At 36.0% G+C, this 15739-nt stretch overlaps 2 protein-coding genes across 4 annotated transcripts; both read left to right on the top strand.

Annotated features, from left to right (window-relative positions):
* Positions 1–1482: 1482 nt before the first annotated feature.
* LOC116173127 (cytohesin-1-like) lies at positions 1483–9334 on the top strand. 2 transcript variants are annotated; one of them, XM_031490407.1, is made up of 4 exons: positions 1483–2420; positions 2546–2877; positions 6991–7267; positions 8595–9334. In XM_031490407.1, the coding sequence occupies exons 1-4, from the start codon at positions 2187–2189 to the stop codon at positions 9084–9086; spliced, it is 1335 nt and encodes a 444-aa protein (XP_031346267.1). In that variant the 5' UTR covers positions 1483–2186; the 3' UTR covers positions 9087–9334. The 2 variants fall into 2 exon arrangements, with proteins under 2 accessions (XP_031346267.1, XP_031346268.1); XM_031490408.1 differs by having other exon boundaries at positions 1492–2420; positions 7000–7267.
* A 1218-nt stretch (positions 9335–10552) lies between these two features.
* LOC116174419 (inositol polyphosphate 5-phosphatase E) lies at positions 10553–15499 on the top strand. 2 transcript variants are annotated; one of them, XM_031492336.1, is made up of 7 exons: positions 10553–11476; positions 11521–11678; positions 11723–11809; positions 11897–11995; positions 12913–13139; positions 13186–13409; positions 14599–15499. In XM_031492336.1, the coding sequence occupies exons 1-7, from the start codon at positions 10920–10922 to the stop codon at positions 14711–14713; spliced, it is 1467 nt and encodes a 488-aa protein (XP_031348196.1). In that variant the 5' UTR covers positions 10553–10919; the 3' UTR covers positions 14714–15499. The 2 variants fall into 2 exon arrangements, with proteins under 2 accessions (XP_031348196.1, XP_031348195.1); XM_031492335.1 differs by having other exon boundaries at positions 10554–11476; positions 11723–11995.
* Positions 15500–15739: the final 240 nt, after the last annotated feature.

The following is a 15739-nucleotide window of genomic DNA, read 5'->3' as shown; positions in this document are numbered from 1 at the left end:
TGCAATTAATTCCTAAAGTATGAACTCTTTTGACGCATATTTTCTAGATTTTATAAACATATATTAATGGACAAAATATCAGTTTATATTGTATGGAAACTATGCTCTGTACATCTATCTACCTAATACATATTTTTCCGATCAGATACACCCCTTGCTTATGAAATGGTGAATGAAGTTCAGAGGCAATGCACGCCCCATTGAATGACATGTGCATCACCAGTTGCCTATATTCTCTAAATCCAAACCTTAAAAACTTCCTGTGAGCGTGAGGAAGTACGTGTCATTTGCTTTCTGATATCTTTTCAGTCAGAAAAAAATTAAATCGAATATGGTTAATTTCGTTTTTTTCCGAATATCTTCGGAACTAATCGGAATTTCCGAATCATCACTTTACCAAGCCTTAAGGCTGTATGACACTATGCAATTTCTTGTACAATTTCTTATATCGTTTCTGATATAATAAAAAAATGTACAGTGTCATACAGGAAGCAATTTCTTATATCAGAAACTATACAAGAAAATGAATAAAACTCATTTTCTTGTACAAGAATTGCGCCGATTTCTGCGCAGACCGTGCAAATGCGTTCGCCGCTCTCGCGTCATCATGAACAGCTGGAGGCAAACCATAAACATTTAACATAACCTATTTCATTTCTTAATCTCATCGCGATATACAGTTTGAAACATGTCGTGGACAAGGGATCAGGTTTTATCGCTTATAGAAATGTATGGGCGCCATTCCAATTTATATAACAGCTGTCATAAAGTATCAAGTACCAACCTATATCCAGGTTTGCCAAGCCTAATTTTGACCAATCATAAGCCGCCTTTCGCCCAATTTCTTATATAAGAAATTTAATAGTGTCATACGGCAATTTAACAGAATGCAAGAAACTGTACAAGAAAATGGATACAATTTCATATCCAATTACTTGTACAAGAAACGATCCAAGAAATTGCATAGTGTCATACAGCCTTTAAAATACGCAACTTTTTTTTAATTTAACAGACTGTATCTCTTATGGTTTCCGATTTTCCCGTGCTGTGCATTCTTATTTTGGACACACTGTATATATCAGCGGATTTCCAAAAAATATCAGAAATCCCCTAGATGTCCCTGAAAATCCGAGGATATCCCGTGAACTATCGAGGATGTTCGAAGATGTTTCGTGAATCTGCATGGTTTTACACATTAAATTGATGCACAAAACTGTACCTGTGTTTTCCCCCTCGTGTAATTCACAATGTGTTTTTAATGTCGCTAACAAAATATCCAATAAAACATACAAATATAAATTCATAACCGACTAATTTATTACTAAGGTGAGTGGCTGTGCCACGTGCAGGTGCACTTGCAATGTAAATGACTAACGTTTTAATTATTGCCTAATTAGATTTAAATTTGAATATTTTCACGATTAGTTCATAGTTTCGTTTCTATAAAATAGTATAAAACCAGACCGCGTTCACTAAGCTCGTATTTCGCCTTGTTCATTATAGAGCACCCGACATTCTGTGCTTGCGCCCTTACACCATTGAACGCACTGTATATAATGTACTAGCTAGCACGTGCCTCCGAAATACTTCGAGCACAATGTATCTTCGGGAGGCTATTTTGAGGCAGCGCCGCGCGTGTTTTATTTAGAATTCCCCAAAAACAAATTTGTTTTCGTGTACCTGTTGTTCACCTTGATATGTGCCATAAATATGTTGGTATTAACCGCGTTAGCAAACACATTGTATGCAAACACACATTCGCAACGGATGCTCGATCAGAATAGCAAACAAAAAGCGTTCGCAGCTTGTTAGTTTTTTTGTACCTAATGCGGGTAACGGAAGGAGAACGGAGCAGAGCAGTTCGCGAGACGTTATTTACAATAATAATTGCAATAAATAATGAGATGTTTTTTCTCCCACAGATGGAAGGCGTCGCTATCGACATGTACCAAGCGAGTGGAAAGTCGTTCAGACGAACCGAGAGTGACGGGATTTCGTTGGAATTGTTATCTCGTTATCAGTTGTATTTATCCTTGTAATAAAGCGCTGCATGAGTAAGCGGAGAGTTTAGTCAAATAGAAACGCGCGTAGTGATCGCAGTTGTGCCTTGGTGCTAAGAATAATCGTGTCGAGTGTAGCAGTTCGCGCGCGTTTGTGCCGTCTTGTTTTTTTAAACTGCCCAATTAATGTTCTACATGCTGCTCGTAGGAATTGAAAGTAAAAAATCCCTTGTGTCATATCCAAATGTCAATATGCAATACAACACGATCGGACGTGAACGAAAAGGTTCAGTTACGTCGGTGTCCAATTGGTTTTATTCACTCAAACGGACGGGGAAAAAGAGCAAAAATTCGCAAAAATATGTTACGTCGAGAAGCGATTGGGATATTTCCACTATATCTAAAACTCCCTCAAAATGGGTAGGTTTTCTAGGTCATTATTATTAAATACAAAACAGTAATTCGAACGACCTTCCCTCTATCGTCTCGTTTTTACCACGCGCGCAATGTGCTAATCGAAAAGTTAACATTCAATTTTCTTGCAGGCGTTAAAAGATGAACTGTGCGAGGTCGTCTCCGAAATGGAATCCTTGGATTCCGGGGAGGAGGGCAAGAATAGTAATAAGGCGAAGATGATGTCCATAGGACGTAAGAAGTTCAACATGGATCCGAAGAAGGGCATCGAGTACCTGATCGAGAAGGATCTGATACAGAACACCGCGGAGAGCGTCGCCCAATTTCTCTACAAGGGCGAAGGGCTGAACAAGACCGCGATCGGCGATTATTTGGGCGAGAAGAACGACTTCAACGAGAAAGTTCTGCAGTCGTTCGTGGATCTGCACGATTTCACCGATCTGATTCTGGTGCAAGCTTTAAGGTAGGTACAATTAGTCACAATATTGCTTTTTCGCTATTCTGCTTTTCGTTCTATGTTTTCCTCTTCTTTTTGCTCTTTGTATGTTCAGTCGATTCCCTTTACTGTTTGTGGGCATTTCGGCTAAAATGTATTGTCATTTTGGTTTTCCTGCGTGTTTCTTTTCTTCCTTAATAATGTATTGCTAAGCTAAGACTGTTAGAATTTCGGTTTTGATTGCATCTTCTCCAGCATTAAACACGGAATAAAAAGGACTTTAAAACGTCGGAATATCAGGGCCGTATTTAAAAAGAATGAAGTTGATGATGATTCCATAAAGACGAAACGTCGGAAGTGTCATTGGTTTTGCCCTTGATCAAATATTAACGCCAGCAACAATTGTTCGTAGCATCGAAAAATCCGATTTTTCCAAATATTTCAAAAACAACAAATGATTGTGCCCATTTAACCAAATTTGTATCTTACTGTTTCTAAAATACCCATAGTGGCCTTCTTTATCTCGAACACAATGTATACACACTCCTAGGTATGTAAACGATTTTGGTGCAACTTTGTACGTATTCTTCTTGCTTTACTTATCTCAATCTTCTTTATTTTCATTCCTCTCTTGGTTCCATCAGTTCAACGTTTCCTGTACGAATCATCAGCGAGTGCGCACTCTCCCATAGGTACTGTAGCAAGTGCGACATCAGTGCCACCAATGGAGAACTCTGTGTCATATTGGTTTAGATCTTTGTATGCTTTGTTATTTGTCATATTTTAAATATTTGGATTGTATTTATAACAAAAAGTAATAATCCTCACTTACAGTTTACTCTGTGCATTGTTGGAATTTAATACTAACTAAACTAACTCCTCAAAAACTCCCGGAACAGTAGATTATCTCCCTTATTTATGAAGCAATTTTTTAAATATTATTGGTGTGCGTATACAGTGTGTTAAGAAATTCTCCCCCCGAGGACAATGGGGGCTTCATTTTGAGACAAAATTGAATAGAAAACTCTATTGCATTTTACGATCAGACAAATACTATGTTGCAAAACAAAGGAAAAAAAATGGAGAATGTCCGCCATTTTCCGCTAAACATTCTTGTGCGCGTATTTCGACATGTTGACTTAATAGGGGTATCTATTCAGTTTTGTCTCATAATCAAACCCCCACTGACCTTGGGCGCGAATTTCATACCACCCTGTATAACAAATATTAGCGCATTTAATAATTCATAATGTCTTGTTTTTTCGATTTTCGGTTTAACTGGTAATGACTGTAACTTTGGTTTTTAAATGCAACACCCTGTATATTTAATCATGATCAGATGCAGAATAAGAAATGTTTTAACTAAGATGTTTGTTTTATTCAAAAAGTGACAAAAATTAAAATAAAAATCGCGTTATCTTTGAAAAAAACCGACAATAATTCACATCAAGTCACCAAGATACAGGGTGACGCATTATAAAACAAAAAGTTAACGCGTACCTTTAGCAGAACTTTCGCACTCGCGGAAGCGGAGGTCAATTGCATAAGTAGTACGTATTTTGCATTTGTGCTCAGTGGCGTACTTCTGTATAGTCAAGAGGGGCATATTTATTTTAATGGAAACTACTAGTTTTCATTACATATTAGAGTACACTTTTGGATATAGCAGCATTAAAAACTTATTATATTACATAATCAAATTTGAGAGAGACACTCACATTAAGAAAAATAGTTGTATTAATTAATTTGGTAGTTTTACTAGTTTGCGTTGAAAAAAAACGTTATTCTTTTGTTAGTTATGTCAAATCAATTTATTGCAGTCAAGAACCATTAAAAAGTTGTAAGTAAATCTACAAGTTTAAAAATTATTTTCAGTGGCGTGCGTCTACAAAACTAAAAGGGTCACTTTTTTTTATGAAAAACACTATTTTTCGTATTATTAAAGAATTAACTTTTTTCAATATGACAACATAAAAGCATGATCAAACTAGTGATTCTAAAATTACAAAACACGACTATTTTCTTTAAGATGAGTTTTTCTTTTTAATTTGATGATTATGTTATATGTAATATAATACGTTCCAAAGAAGTGCTACTCTTGAATAATACGAAATGAAAACTAGTAGGTGCCATTAAAAAAATATGCCCCCTTGATCATGCAGAAGTACGCTACTGACCACAAATTAAAAGGACATTGGCAGCAAACTTTTTATAATTTTGGATACCATAAAAAACAAAAATAATGTAGTTTTAAATTTATATATATTCAGTATTCCAGATCAAATTTTCACCCTGTGTAAGCACACCAATTGTTAAAAAAATTGTATTTTAATAATTTTTCCCTCCCATTTGCGCGTGGACGTAAACGAAAATATAATATTGTATTGTAGTGTACGCAACACATGTCACACGTGCATTGCGTGTTGCCTACTTTCTAATTTGAATTTTCGATGCAACATGGCGGTTGGGCTTCTATTGTTTTGTACACCTGAATACAGTGGCGATATTAGAGTGTCTAATTTCTGATAGGTTGTTGAGATCGCCGTACATGTTACATCGAGTTTCTGTTACATGTATATGGTTATTGTGTGTCATACGTGTATTGAATGTTGCCTACACTATAATGAATTTTCGACGCAACATGGCGGCTTTACGAAGCTTTTAGCCCCTATTGTCATCACTGTCTCGTATTCAGTCACTATACCTAAATGTCGCCAGCCCGTGTGACGCAGTTGAGGTGAAACTTGACTGCGGTACTAAGGGTCCCTGGTTCGAATCCGGGTTTGGGCATGGATATTTGTAAATGTAAATGTCCACTCAAGAATAAAAAGAAGAATGTGTTACTCATAAAATGCATAAGGTTAGCAATCTGTTGTTTGTGTATATCTGTGCCTTGTGTAAGTGTATAGCGGATCAAGTTGTGTTTTAAAGCATCTAATACTTTCCGAGACAGATGGAGGATAACGAACAGACATATGATTGGGGGATAGGATAGATAGAGATAGGTTAGAGCGATGTTATACATGCATGAGGGGAAGAGGGTGGTCGGTAAATAAATAGAGAAAATGCACAAATAAGGGAGTTAAGGAAAAATCAAAAATGGAATGGAGATGTGGGTGTGGTGGAATTGGGTAGGACCTGAAAGGAAGGTGTTCAAAGTGAGTAGAAGAAGATAACTATAGAGACGCAGAGCGATCAGATATTAGGAGAAGAGAGAGGGAAAGCGAACTGGTTGCCAACAAGGATGAACACGAAAGGAAACTGGTGGAAACAAAGAAAAAAGTATTGCAAAAGAAACAAATTTGGGTTGGAACGCGTAAAGAGGACAAAAAAAGGGAATATATGGAAAGAGGATTCGAAGAGGAAAAGTATAGAGACAAGAAGTAGAGCAATAAGATACGAGGAAAAAGGAGAGGTATGGAGCAAGTAGCAAAAAGAAGATATCGAGACATACAATTGCAGTAGCAGAAGGAGAACATTTTGAATTCGGACTAATATAAGAAAAATAGCGATGTTCAGATGTGGACATAAGAAGAAATCAGAGATGGGAAGAAGATCACAAATGTAGATTGTGTGGCGTTGTGTGCAAGTGCACCAGCCTGTTGAAACCAATAGTTTCAGTTGTATTCGTAATAATAATAATAATATTTATTTTTCATGCTACTACGCAAAAGCGCTTACATTTGTCATAAAATGAATAAGTAGAGATTACAAACAACGTATTATATCAACTAACAATGCAAATACAAATTACTAACAATTAAAGATTACTAAACCCATCGTAAATACATTCTATGGTGGAATAATATGCTTTATTGATAAGGTGTCTTATAAGAATTTTTTTGATTTGCACTTTGCTAATAAAAATGCTACTCAATAATCAGTACTTACAGTATGTACTTTTTATGGGCCATATATAAAATAAAATTAATGATTTCTCAGAAATGAAACATTATCAACGCTATCTTGTACAACTCAAATAGTGGCAATGAAAAGTGTTTTTTTTATTCTTTCGTTCAAATAAGATCAGAAAAAAATAAAAACATCTTAAGTAATCAGATTTTGTCCTTCACCTTTTTTCTTCGTTTCAATTATCAGTTACTCATACTCCTACTTGAGTTCTTGTTCTTACTTGTGTAGCATTTCCAGACAATTCCTGTGGAGCTTCCGTCTGCCCGGAGAGGCGCAAAAAATCGATAGGATGATGGAGTGTTTCGCGAAACGCTACTGCGACTGCCAGGGCGAGAATAACATATTCGAAAATTCGGACACGTGCTACGTACTCTCGTTCGCCATTATTATGCTTAATACCAGTCTACACAATCCGAGTGTGAAGGAGAAACCTTCGATAGAACAATTTATTACTATGAATCGGGGCATCAACATGGGACAAGATCTTCCTCGCGAATTACTTGTTGTAAGTATTTTTGTCGTGTGAGAAATAGACAGTGAGACAATTGAAATTTTGTTTTGAGTACTTTGCATTGTAAGGAGCTTGTTAGTTATGCCCTGTGAGTAACTGCTATTTACTATGCATATGAAATTTATGCACTTCTTCTTTTGAAACATCTGCCCGTTTCTACGCCCACCTGGCGCAAGTTAATTAGCAAATTATGGGCAAATTTTGACATATGTCACAGGGGGTAGTTAGACTTTCAAATTTAATGTGTTCTTTTTTAAGTGTTTGCCGCATGTAACATCTAAAGGTTAAACGCCGTTCTAAAGGTTAATTTGGTTCAAACTTTCACAAGATTTACAAAATTATTTAACCGCCAAATGCAAATATTAGCAAAATTGAATGACAACATTAAATGGACATTAAAATCACGTACGCCGGAAGCGCAAGCGCCATTTGTTTGTACTATCTTACATTAGACGTGCGTGTTGTTTAAAACTTCAATTATGTGAGTTTTCGGGATCGACCAATATCAGTATCGATATATCAGCCTACTTGGTGTTATGATTAAATAAAAGATCAAACTTAGTATTTCAAAAATAACAATAAATAAACATATGCGGACTAAGATGAAACATTTTGCATACATATAGTATTTTGTTCTCATCAAGACAATATGTTTTGACTCTTTTCTAAACGAAACTTTTAATAAATAACAATTTTGGTCAAATGTGGACATTATATTGAATTAATCAAAAACAACACAATGAAATGATCCATAGTGAAAATTGGACAAATTTAACACTAAGATATTTGATATTTTTTGATGGCTTACTTTGAAAAATGGCATCAGTCTTGGAAATTTTTTCAAGACTTTCGGCGGTAATTCAAAAAATTCGTTGAACTTTAAGAATTCGATTATAAAAAAGACCACTCACTTACCTTGAACGATTTAAGGCATGAATTTTTGACTGGACCCTTTGCATCTTCAAATTCAGAAAAATTGACATGTCAAAAACTATGACAGTTAGATACTTAAATCTTAATTGCGTTGAATTCAGAATAAAATACCGCATTTAGAAAAAAAATAGAAAATGGTATGTTTCTATTTAAAAAATCAAGATGGCACCACTTCCGTTTTTTACATAAGCGGCGCCATCTTGAATTTTATTTCAATTCGTAATGGTCGATTACGGCTGTAAACCAAATGCCAAGTTTCTATTTCAAAAACTTCAAACGAACGAGCGACGTGAATCACCCTGTATATCACTGAAATTGAGATTTTGTAAAATTTAAATTGTTCGATTTCTCCATTGCTGTCTCACTATATATTGTCTTTGTTTCACAGGGTCTGTACGATAGTATCAAAGCGGAGCCGTTCAAAATCCCCGAAGACGACGGTAATGATCTAATGCACACCTTTTTCAATCCGGACAAGGAGGGCTGGCTGTGGAAGCAGGGCGGCCGTTACAAGAGCTGGAAGCGGCGGTGGTTCATACTAAATGACAATTGTTTGTACTACTTCGAGTACACGACAGACAAGGAACCGCGCGGCATAATTCCGTTAGAAAATATTTCAGTGCGCGAGTGCACCGATCGGCAAAAACAGCACTGTTTCGAGTTGTACGCGAGTGGCGGCGCCGATTTTATTAAGGCTTGCAAAACTGATTCGGAGGGTAAAGTGGTGGAGGGCAAGCATACTGTTTATCGGATGTCCGCTAGTAGCGAAGAGGAGAAAGTGGACTGGATGGAAAGGTTGAGTAGAAGTATTAGTCACAATCCGTTCTATGATATGTTAGCAAGTCGTAAACGAAAAGCGCAGCATAACACTAAGAATTAATATGTCGACGATCCTGTAAAATTTATTGTAATTACGTGTGTTGTATATAATTATTTATTAAATTTTTTATTTAAAGTATTACGAGGAAATTCGCGTTCGGTTTTGTTTTTGTAAATTAAGTCATTCCCATTTCCTCGCTTACTTGATTGTAATGTGTTAAGTACAAAAGTATTTGTTTTTGTTTATATTATTTGAACAAGTGATGATTATGTTAAGTATTGTAGATTTATTAAATCGATTCTATTTTCGACGACTCTTTTTAATAATTAAAAAGAAACTCAAATCATTTAATAAAATTTGTTACACCCAGAATTAGTTAATTCATTTGTAACACCTAAAACAATTGATGTACATGCAATTAAAAAATGGTGCCTTCTATATTAAAGTCTATTAATTTATTTCGTTTATTGCGTTGTTTTCCAATTTAAAATTCACTGTGATAAAATATAAAACACAATGTTGCATATTCGGTAGTATTTTGACTTGCATATCTTTTGAAACGTTCCATTAATTGATTAATAATAATGTACCTTTTAGCCGAGTTCTAGTCTGCAATAGCAATTTGCGCTTTGACTATATAAAGGGATTTTGTTTTGGAATTAGGTTTACTTAAATATTGTGATTAATTTGTGCGCAGGTTTTTGTTTGTAAAAATTGTATCTAGATGTTTTTATATAATCTTTATGTAAATAAATCATTTTTTATCAAATTTTTCTCTGCTGACATCTGTGAAGGATACTATGTATTAATTCTTCATCCCCCTTAATCTGATATATGTTTAATAATCTACTGCAGTCTTTCGAGCAATTGTCATTTTTGACAGACACTATAAAAGACAAAGAAGGTAAATTATATTAGAAGATGCACGAATGAAGGAAAAGGAATGCAATAATGAGGAAGAATTAACACGGATCAAGACAAGCCTTTAAATGACATCGAGGAAGAAATATACACAATCATAGAAAAACAAAAATTATAAAAGCAATGGAATCCAGAAAGTTAGGATACTGTTGGAATACCCCTGTATAAAAAATACAAAGTTAGTAATGTAAGAACTGCAAAAAAAGGAGAAGAAAAAGAAGATCCCCATGAAACCAATTGTTTAGTGAAAGAGACCTTGCTATATTGTCACGAGTAGGAAATTCCTGTTTTATTGTTTGTGGATTTTAGGAGTGCTTATATGACACTGTCTGTGTTGGGGTTGTGAGACAAAATCGGGAAGAGAATTGATCAAAATGAAGAGAGTGCTTAAGAAAAATGAAATATATTGCGAACGAAAACATAAAAACACAAATATACGAAAAAAATCATCTACGACAATAAAATGCAAAAGAGAAATACACAGGTCAAACATATCAAATCGTACACTAAAAATCACGTAATCGAGTCAAATGCAGTTGCACTATTTTCACATCCAATTTCTTGAAAAATCCTGATGAAATTAAAACTTACACTTTACACATCGAATTGAAACTTTCCCCAAGAAAAAAAATGTAAAAAATCGTCCTATGGAACATAAATGTTTTGCACACGTGTACATATGTACAAGACGGCATAAAAAATTTGGACGTTTGCTTTCGGTAGTCCCTGTATTGTTTCAGATAATGGAATAAATTTGGCAACAGCGTTGACATTGGGATTTAAATGTCAATAATTTGAAAGTCAACGACCATAACCTATAATTTAAATTTAAGCTTGAAACATGCAACAATAAATAGTCATAAAAATTTTTTACACGATGTTAACGTAACACCCACAATGATCATTTTTACAACTTCCGTTGTCACCATTTTATCAAAATTACCGTTCATTTGAAGTATCAAAAAGACCGCAATGGAGAACACTCGAAGTCCAAAGCAAAACAAGCCAAAGAAATTAGTTAGTAAATTACTACCGAATAAGATTCCAAATAAAGTAGGAATTGCACAACCGAAAAGCACCTCGACGTCACAAGTTGATAATTGCAAAAATTTCGTTACTTCTGATAGACCGTTAAGTATAGGCAACTATAAAATGCTCGAAAACGAGATTGAATCCAACGGGCAAATTCGACGCTCTTCTAGTATATCCGAGGGGAATTTTCTTAAAGAAACTGCGGGGCTCGATAATAATAATAAGTTGCACGATAGAAGCGTATCGATTGATAACGTGTTTCGAGGGAATAGTGCGAAATCGAATTCCAGTATGGATAGTTTAGCCAGAAAGGCATTAATGGCGGCACAAGTATTGCATTTAATCCCGACAGTCAAGGCGAGACAGAGGAATTATTTACAAGGCAGAGTCGCTGCCAATCCGCTGCTGGGTACTGTCGAACTGGAACGAAATTTTCCAACTAGGGATGTTACAATTTTTGTCGGTACTTGGAATATGAACGGCCGCGGTCCTCCAAGGTAGTGAACAGTTTCATTTATAGCAGTCTAAATTTATATTTCAGTGAGCTAAACGATTTCGTCTTGCCAGTAGGACTTGAAAATGTACCTGATGTGTTGGCGTTCGGAACCCAAGAGTCGTGCTCAGAGCGGTACGAATGGGAGGTTTGTTTGCAGGAGACAATCGGTCCGTCTCACGTTCTTTTTCATTCCCATTCTTTAGGTAAGCGCGACAGTTTTAGTAATTTTAATAAGTCGTTCGTTTAGGTACCTTACATTTAGCCATATTTTTAAGACGCGATTTAATTTGGTATTGTTCCATGCCCGAAGATGCGAGCCTGTCTGTTCGGCCAGGTACGGCATTTAAAACAAAAGGGGCGGTGGCTGTATGTTTCATGTTATTCGGTACGTCGTTTCTTTTTGTTACCGCCCATCTTACAGCACATCAAGAGAAGGTGAAGGAACGGGTCTCCGATATAACAAAAATTGTTAATTCTTTGGATTTGCCAAGGGCATTGCCGCTGAAAACTAAAAATAAAGGTGAGTATTTTATCTGTACAAACCAAAGTTTGATACTTATTTTGTGGCTTTTGTGCTGCTGTTTGTTTTATCGTGAAAAGCTTCAATCTGCAGTGCTCTGGTTCTGCAAGGTTGTCCGTGGAATCACTTAACTTCTCACACGAATGCACATATATTTATATCCCCTCTCCCAGTATCTACTGTAATTAAGTCGCGCTTATCTCACTACGACGAAACGTTTATAAAGTCAGCGTAACTCTTACCAGCATTTGTCAGTTCGACCTCGGTACTGAACAGACGTATTTAACGACTTTCCTTGAGGTTATTTAATGACCATGACCAGCACTTCAATTATCTCATTCCAATTCCGAATATACATACGTAAAGCAGTATGTATGCTCTTATTCTATTTCCATGTGAAATAAACTTGCACTTCTAACTTCCGATTGTTACTTTATTTTAGCTTCATCAGGGTTAAATAATATCCCAACTTGGGTAGTTAAAATTGAAACAAATATTTCCTTACAATGCAAAAACATATATTCGCTTTCGCTCACGATTACATTCATACCTAAATATAGCTTACGCATTCTTAGCAATTTAAAAATTCCTGTACAAATTTCCGTACATACGATAGTCTGGTTACATATATAAGCAAATCCAATTGCGTTTGAATTTCAACGCTGAAGTAATAAATAGTTCCCACCGTTATAAATTGTGTTTGTGTGGGTGTAGACTCGGCATAAGATATTGATGTGTTCTCCGCACGCAGACAGTCGATTATTCAAAATTTAAAATTCTCTTTTAATAATGCTTCTGATATGATTATCCAGTATTCATTTTTATTTTAAATCCACCCAAAATTTGCACAAACGAAACAAAAAACGGCACAAACGCAGAAATTGAGATATATTTATTTATTAGTTTTGTTTGTGTAGACGTTACCCAAAACTTTGATTATGTCTTTTGGTCGGGTGACCTAAACTTCCGTTTAACTACTCCTCGAACAAAAGTATTGGAATGGTTATCGAAGACAAGCTTTCCCCTTCCGGCTCACTTACCGCACGGATACCTGCACAACGACCAGTTGTGCTCAGTGTTGTCGGACGGTGCGGCGTTTAAAGGGTTTCTTGAAGCGAATATTACCTTCCCACCAACGTACAAGGTAAGTGTAAATACCTGCGTTTTGTCTACTGAAGATTTTCTCATAGTATGATCCGGGCACACAAACGTTCGATACATCCTCGAAACAGCGGACGCCAGCTTACACCGATCGAATTTTATACAAACAAAGGGCCACCCGACGCTTGAGTGGGCAGTTGGAGACCGTTCCTTTGCAGTGTTTGATCTATGATTCTGTGCCGTCTATAACTACATCCGATCACAAACCAGTTTGGGGTGTTTTTCGAGGACATTTACGCCCGGGTCTTGACACGTATGTACATCCTAGCTAAGACTACTAACTACAGAGGTGCTCTATACAGGGTGGCCAACTAAGAATGCGAGGTACTGTATCTGAGAATCTATCCATCGTAGAGGCTTGCGGTAAAAAAATTTATTACTAAAACGGCCACGAGCAAAACCTGGAAAATATTTTTAAGTTTCTGAAATGACCGCTAGGGGGCGTAACTGCAATCTGGAATCTAAAAAAGTGATGTTTCTGTTATTAACCTAACAAAAAAATGTCCGGTTTTTGAAGTTGACGATAATCTGAACAATTTTTGTTTTGACAATTTTTCCTGTATCTCTAAAAATGAAGTGGTGGGGGGTATTCAAAGGTTTCCGTAAAGAACACCCTGTATCTTCGAAACGGCTGAGCCGATTTAAACAAACTCGGATTAATTGAAAAGAGCTATTCTTCAGCTACAAATATTATACTATTTGAAGTTTTGTTAGTTTCACATATCACCGCTTGAGGTCCATTAGCAGTTACGCCCTCTGGCGGCCATTGCAGAAACTTAAAAATATTTTTCATGTTTTTCTCGTGGCCGTTTTAGTAATAAATTTTTTTACCGCAAGCCTCTACGATGGACAGGTTCCCAGATACAGTACCTTGCATTCTTATTTGGCCACCCTGTACAAAAATCTGTTTTTTGAGTAAATTATGAAACTTGCCTCTAGGGTTTTCTATAGTGACTATACAAGACAATAGGCCGCCATGTAGCATCAAAAATTGAAATTAGAAATCCTCAAATACCATCAGTGTAGCTGTAGACAGTAGTGTTAACAACACACAATAACCATATGCATGTACCAAAAACCCGATGCAACATGGCCGCCAATCTCGACAACCAATCAAAAATTAGAGTATCTACTCTAGTATTGTTGCCACTGTCACTATAGGGTTTTCTTGTCTGTGTGTCCATCTATTGACGCGAATCATCAACGAAATACACATTTCTAAATTGGGTTTTGAGGTTAGCACAATGCCATGTTGCCACGCAATATCTAAATGTAATATTTCACTTAAACGAAGATACTTCCAGTAATTGGAAGGTGATACAGGCGGCCTCTCTATTTAATCTTTTAACAAGAAGAATATTCCGCCAAATGCGGAAAATTGGCAACACAGCAGTACTTTTTGATTCTAGATTACACTATCCTTGATTGTTTGCGTTTTACAGAATTCCTTTGGCGGCCGGCTTGTTCAACAGAGAAGTTTACATGGAAGGGCTTCGTAGGAGAGCAACGCTATTATCTTTCGACCGAAATGGTTCAGCGGTGTGTTCAATTCAGTAATCTTATATTTTATGTGTTCGGCCATTAGTATTTTTGAGTGGGCAGCGTTATATTCCGAGTATACACTTATAAACGTCCATGTTGGCATCTAGATACGTTAGACCGTCGACCTTTTACCTCAGTAACCAGTAGAGTATTACTACAATCGATGGGCAATTGTCGCCTCGTAACTTTGTAGTATCTACAGCAGACTGATTGATATATTATGCTAGTCAAAAGGGTTGTGATGAAAACTATTTTAAGGGTTTTCTGTTGTGAATAATTTAAATGAAGGTTCTTTACATTTATTGGTCAAATTTTTTAGAATCAATGTACTATGCTACAGCGGCTTTCACATCTCCTTTGTGGATAAAAGGGCAATTTACTTACGTATATTGTAATGGTCCTTGGAATTGAGAATTGTGTATTTATTAATTTGAAAACGTTAAAGATCAGTACAACTGATTTGATATGGAATTCATGGCAGTTATTATTATTGTGGAAGCTCTTTGGTAATATTTTTCTTACCTTTGTAAGTCCCCATCGTCCACCTATTAATTATATGTTTGAATATGTGCATTTGCCATCAGTGACCTCTGACACCGTCCCAAATGAAAGATGTATGTGTAAGAGACTCTGTATGGAAGTGTCATTTCTTTGTTATGGAAGAATTGCAAGTAAGGGGATTGTTATACTATTTTCATGTACCGGGTGACCCAATAAGACTGTTCCTCGGCCATATCTTGAGAACCGTTCGTCATATGACTTAGGGGTAAAAAAATATTGGGTAAATCGGTCATGAAGAATCGCTCAAAAATATTTTCAAGTTTTAAAAATGACCAACAGAGGGCGTAACTGCCATATTAAATTTTAAAATTGCATTTTCTTTTAATTTCGCATAATAAATTTTTAAAAAATTTTTCACATTTTTAAAGAGAACCAGTTTATCATTTTCGTAAAAACAAAAACTCAGTTATTTCAAAAACAAAGATGGCGTGGGGCGTTCAATTGTTTTTGCAATAACCTGCTTTAACTTCTTAACCGTTT

Source organism: Photinus pyralis, unplaced genomic scaffold (assembly GCF_008802855.1).
Source record: "Photinus pyralis isolate 1611_PpyrPB1 unplaced genomic scaffold, Ppyr1.3 Ppyr1.4_LG6, whole genome shotgun sequence".
NCBI classification, from domain to species: domain Eukaryota; kingdom Metazoa; phylum Arthropoda; class Insecta; order Coleoptera; family Lampyridae; genus Photinus; species Photinus pyralis.
Note: the sequence above shows the minus strand (reverse complement) of the source record. Positions and strands in the feature narration are given on the sequence as shown.

Coding starts and splice junctions, on each gene's coding strand:
- LOC116173127 (XM_031490407.1), top strand. CDS start 2,187: ATGTTCTACATGCTGCTCGTAGGAATTGAAAGTAAAAAATCCCTTGTG. Junction 2,421..2,545: donor CTAAAACTCCCTCAAAATGG/GTAGGTTTTCTA, acceptor ATTTTCTTGCAG/GCGTTAAAAGATGAACTGTG. Junction 7,268..8,594: donor TTCCTCGCGAATTACTTGTT/GTAAGTATTTTT, acceptor TTTGTTTCACAG/GGTCTGTACGATAGTATCAA.
- LOC116174419 (XM_031492335.1), top strand. CDS start 10,920: ATGGAGAACACTCGAAGTCCAAAGCAAAACAAGCCAAAGAAATTAGTT. Junction 11,477..11,520: donor AACGGCCGCGGTCCTCCAAG/GTAGTGAACAGT, acceptor TTTATATTTCAG/TGAGCTAAACGATTTCGTCT. Junction 11,679..11,722: donor TTTTCATTCCCATTCTTTAG/GTAAGCGCGACA, acceptor TCGTTCGTTTAG/GTACCTTACATTTAGCCATA.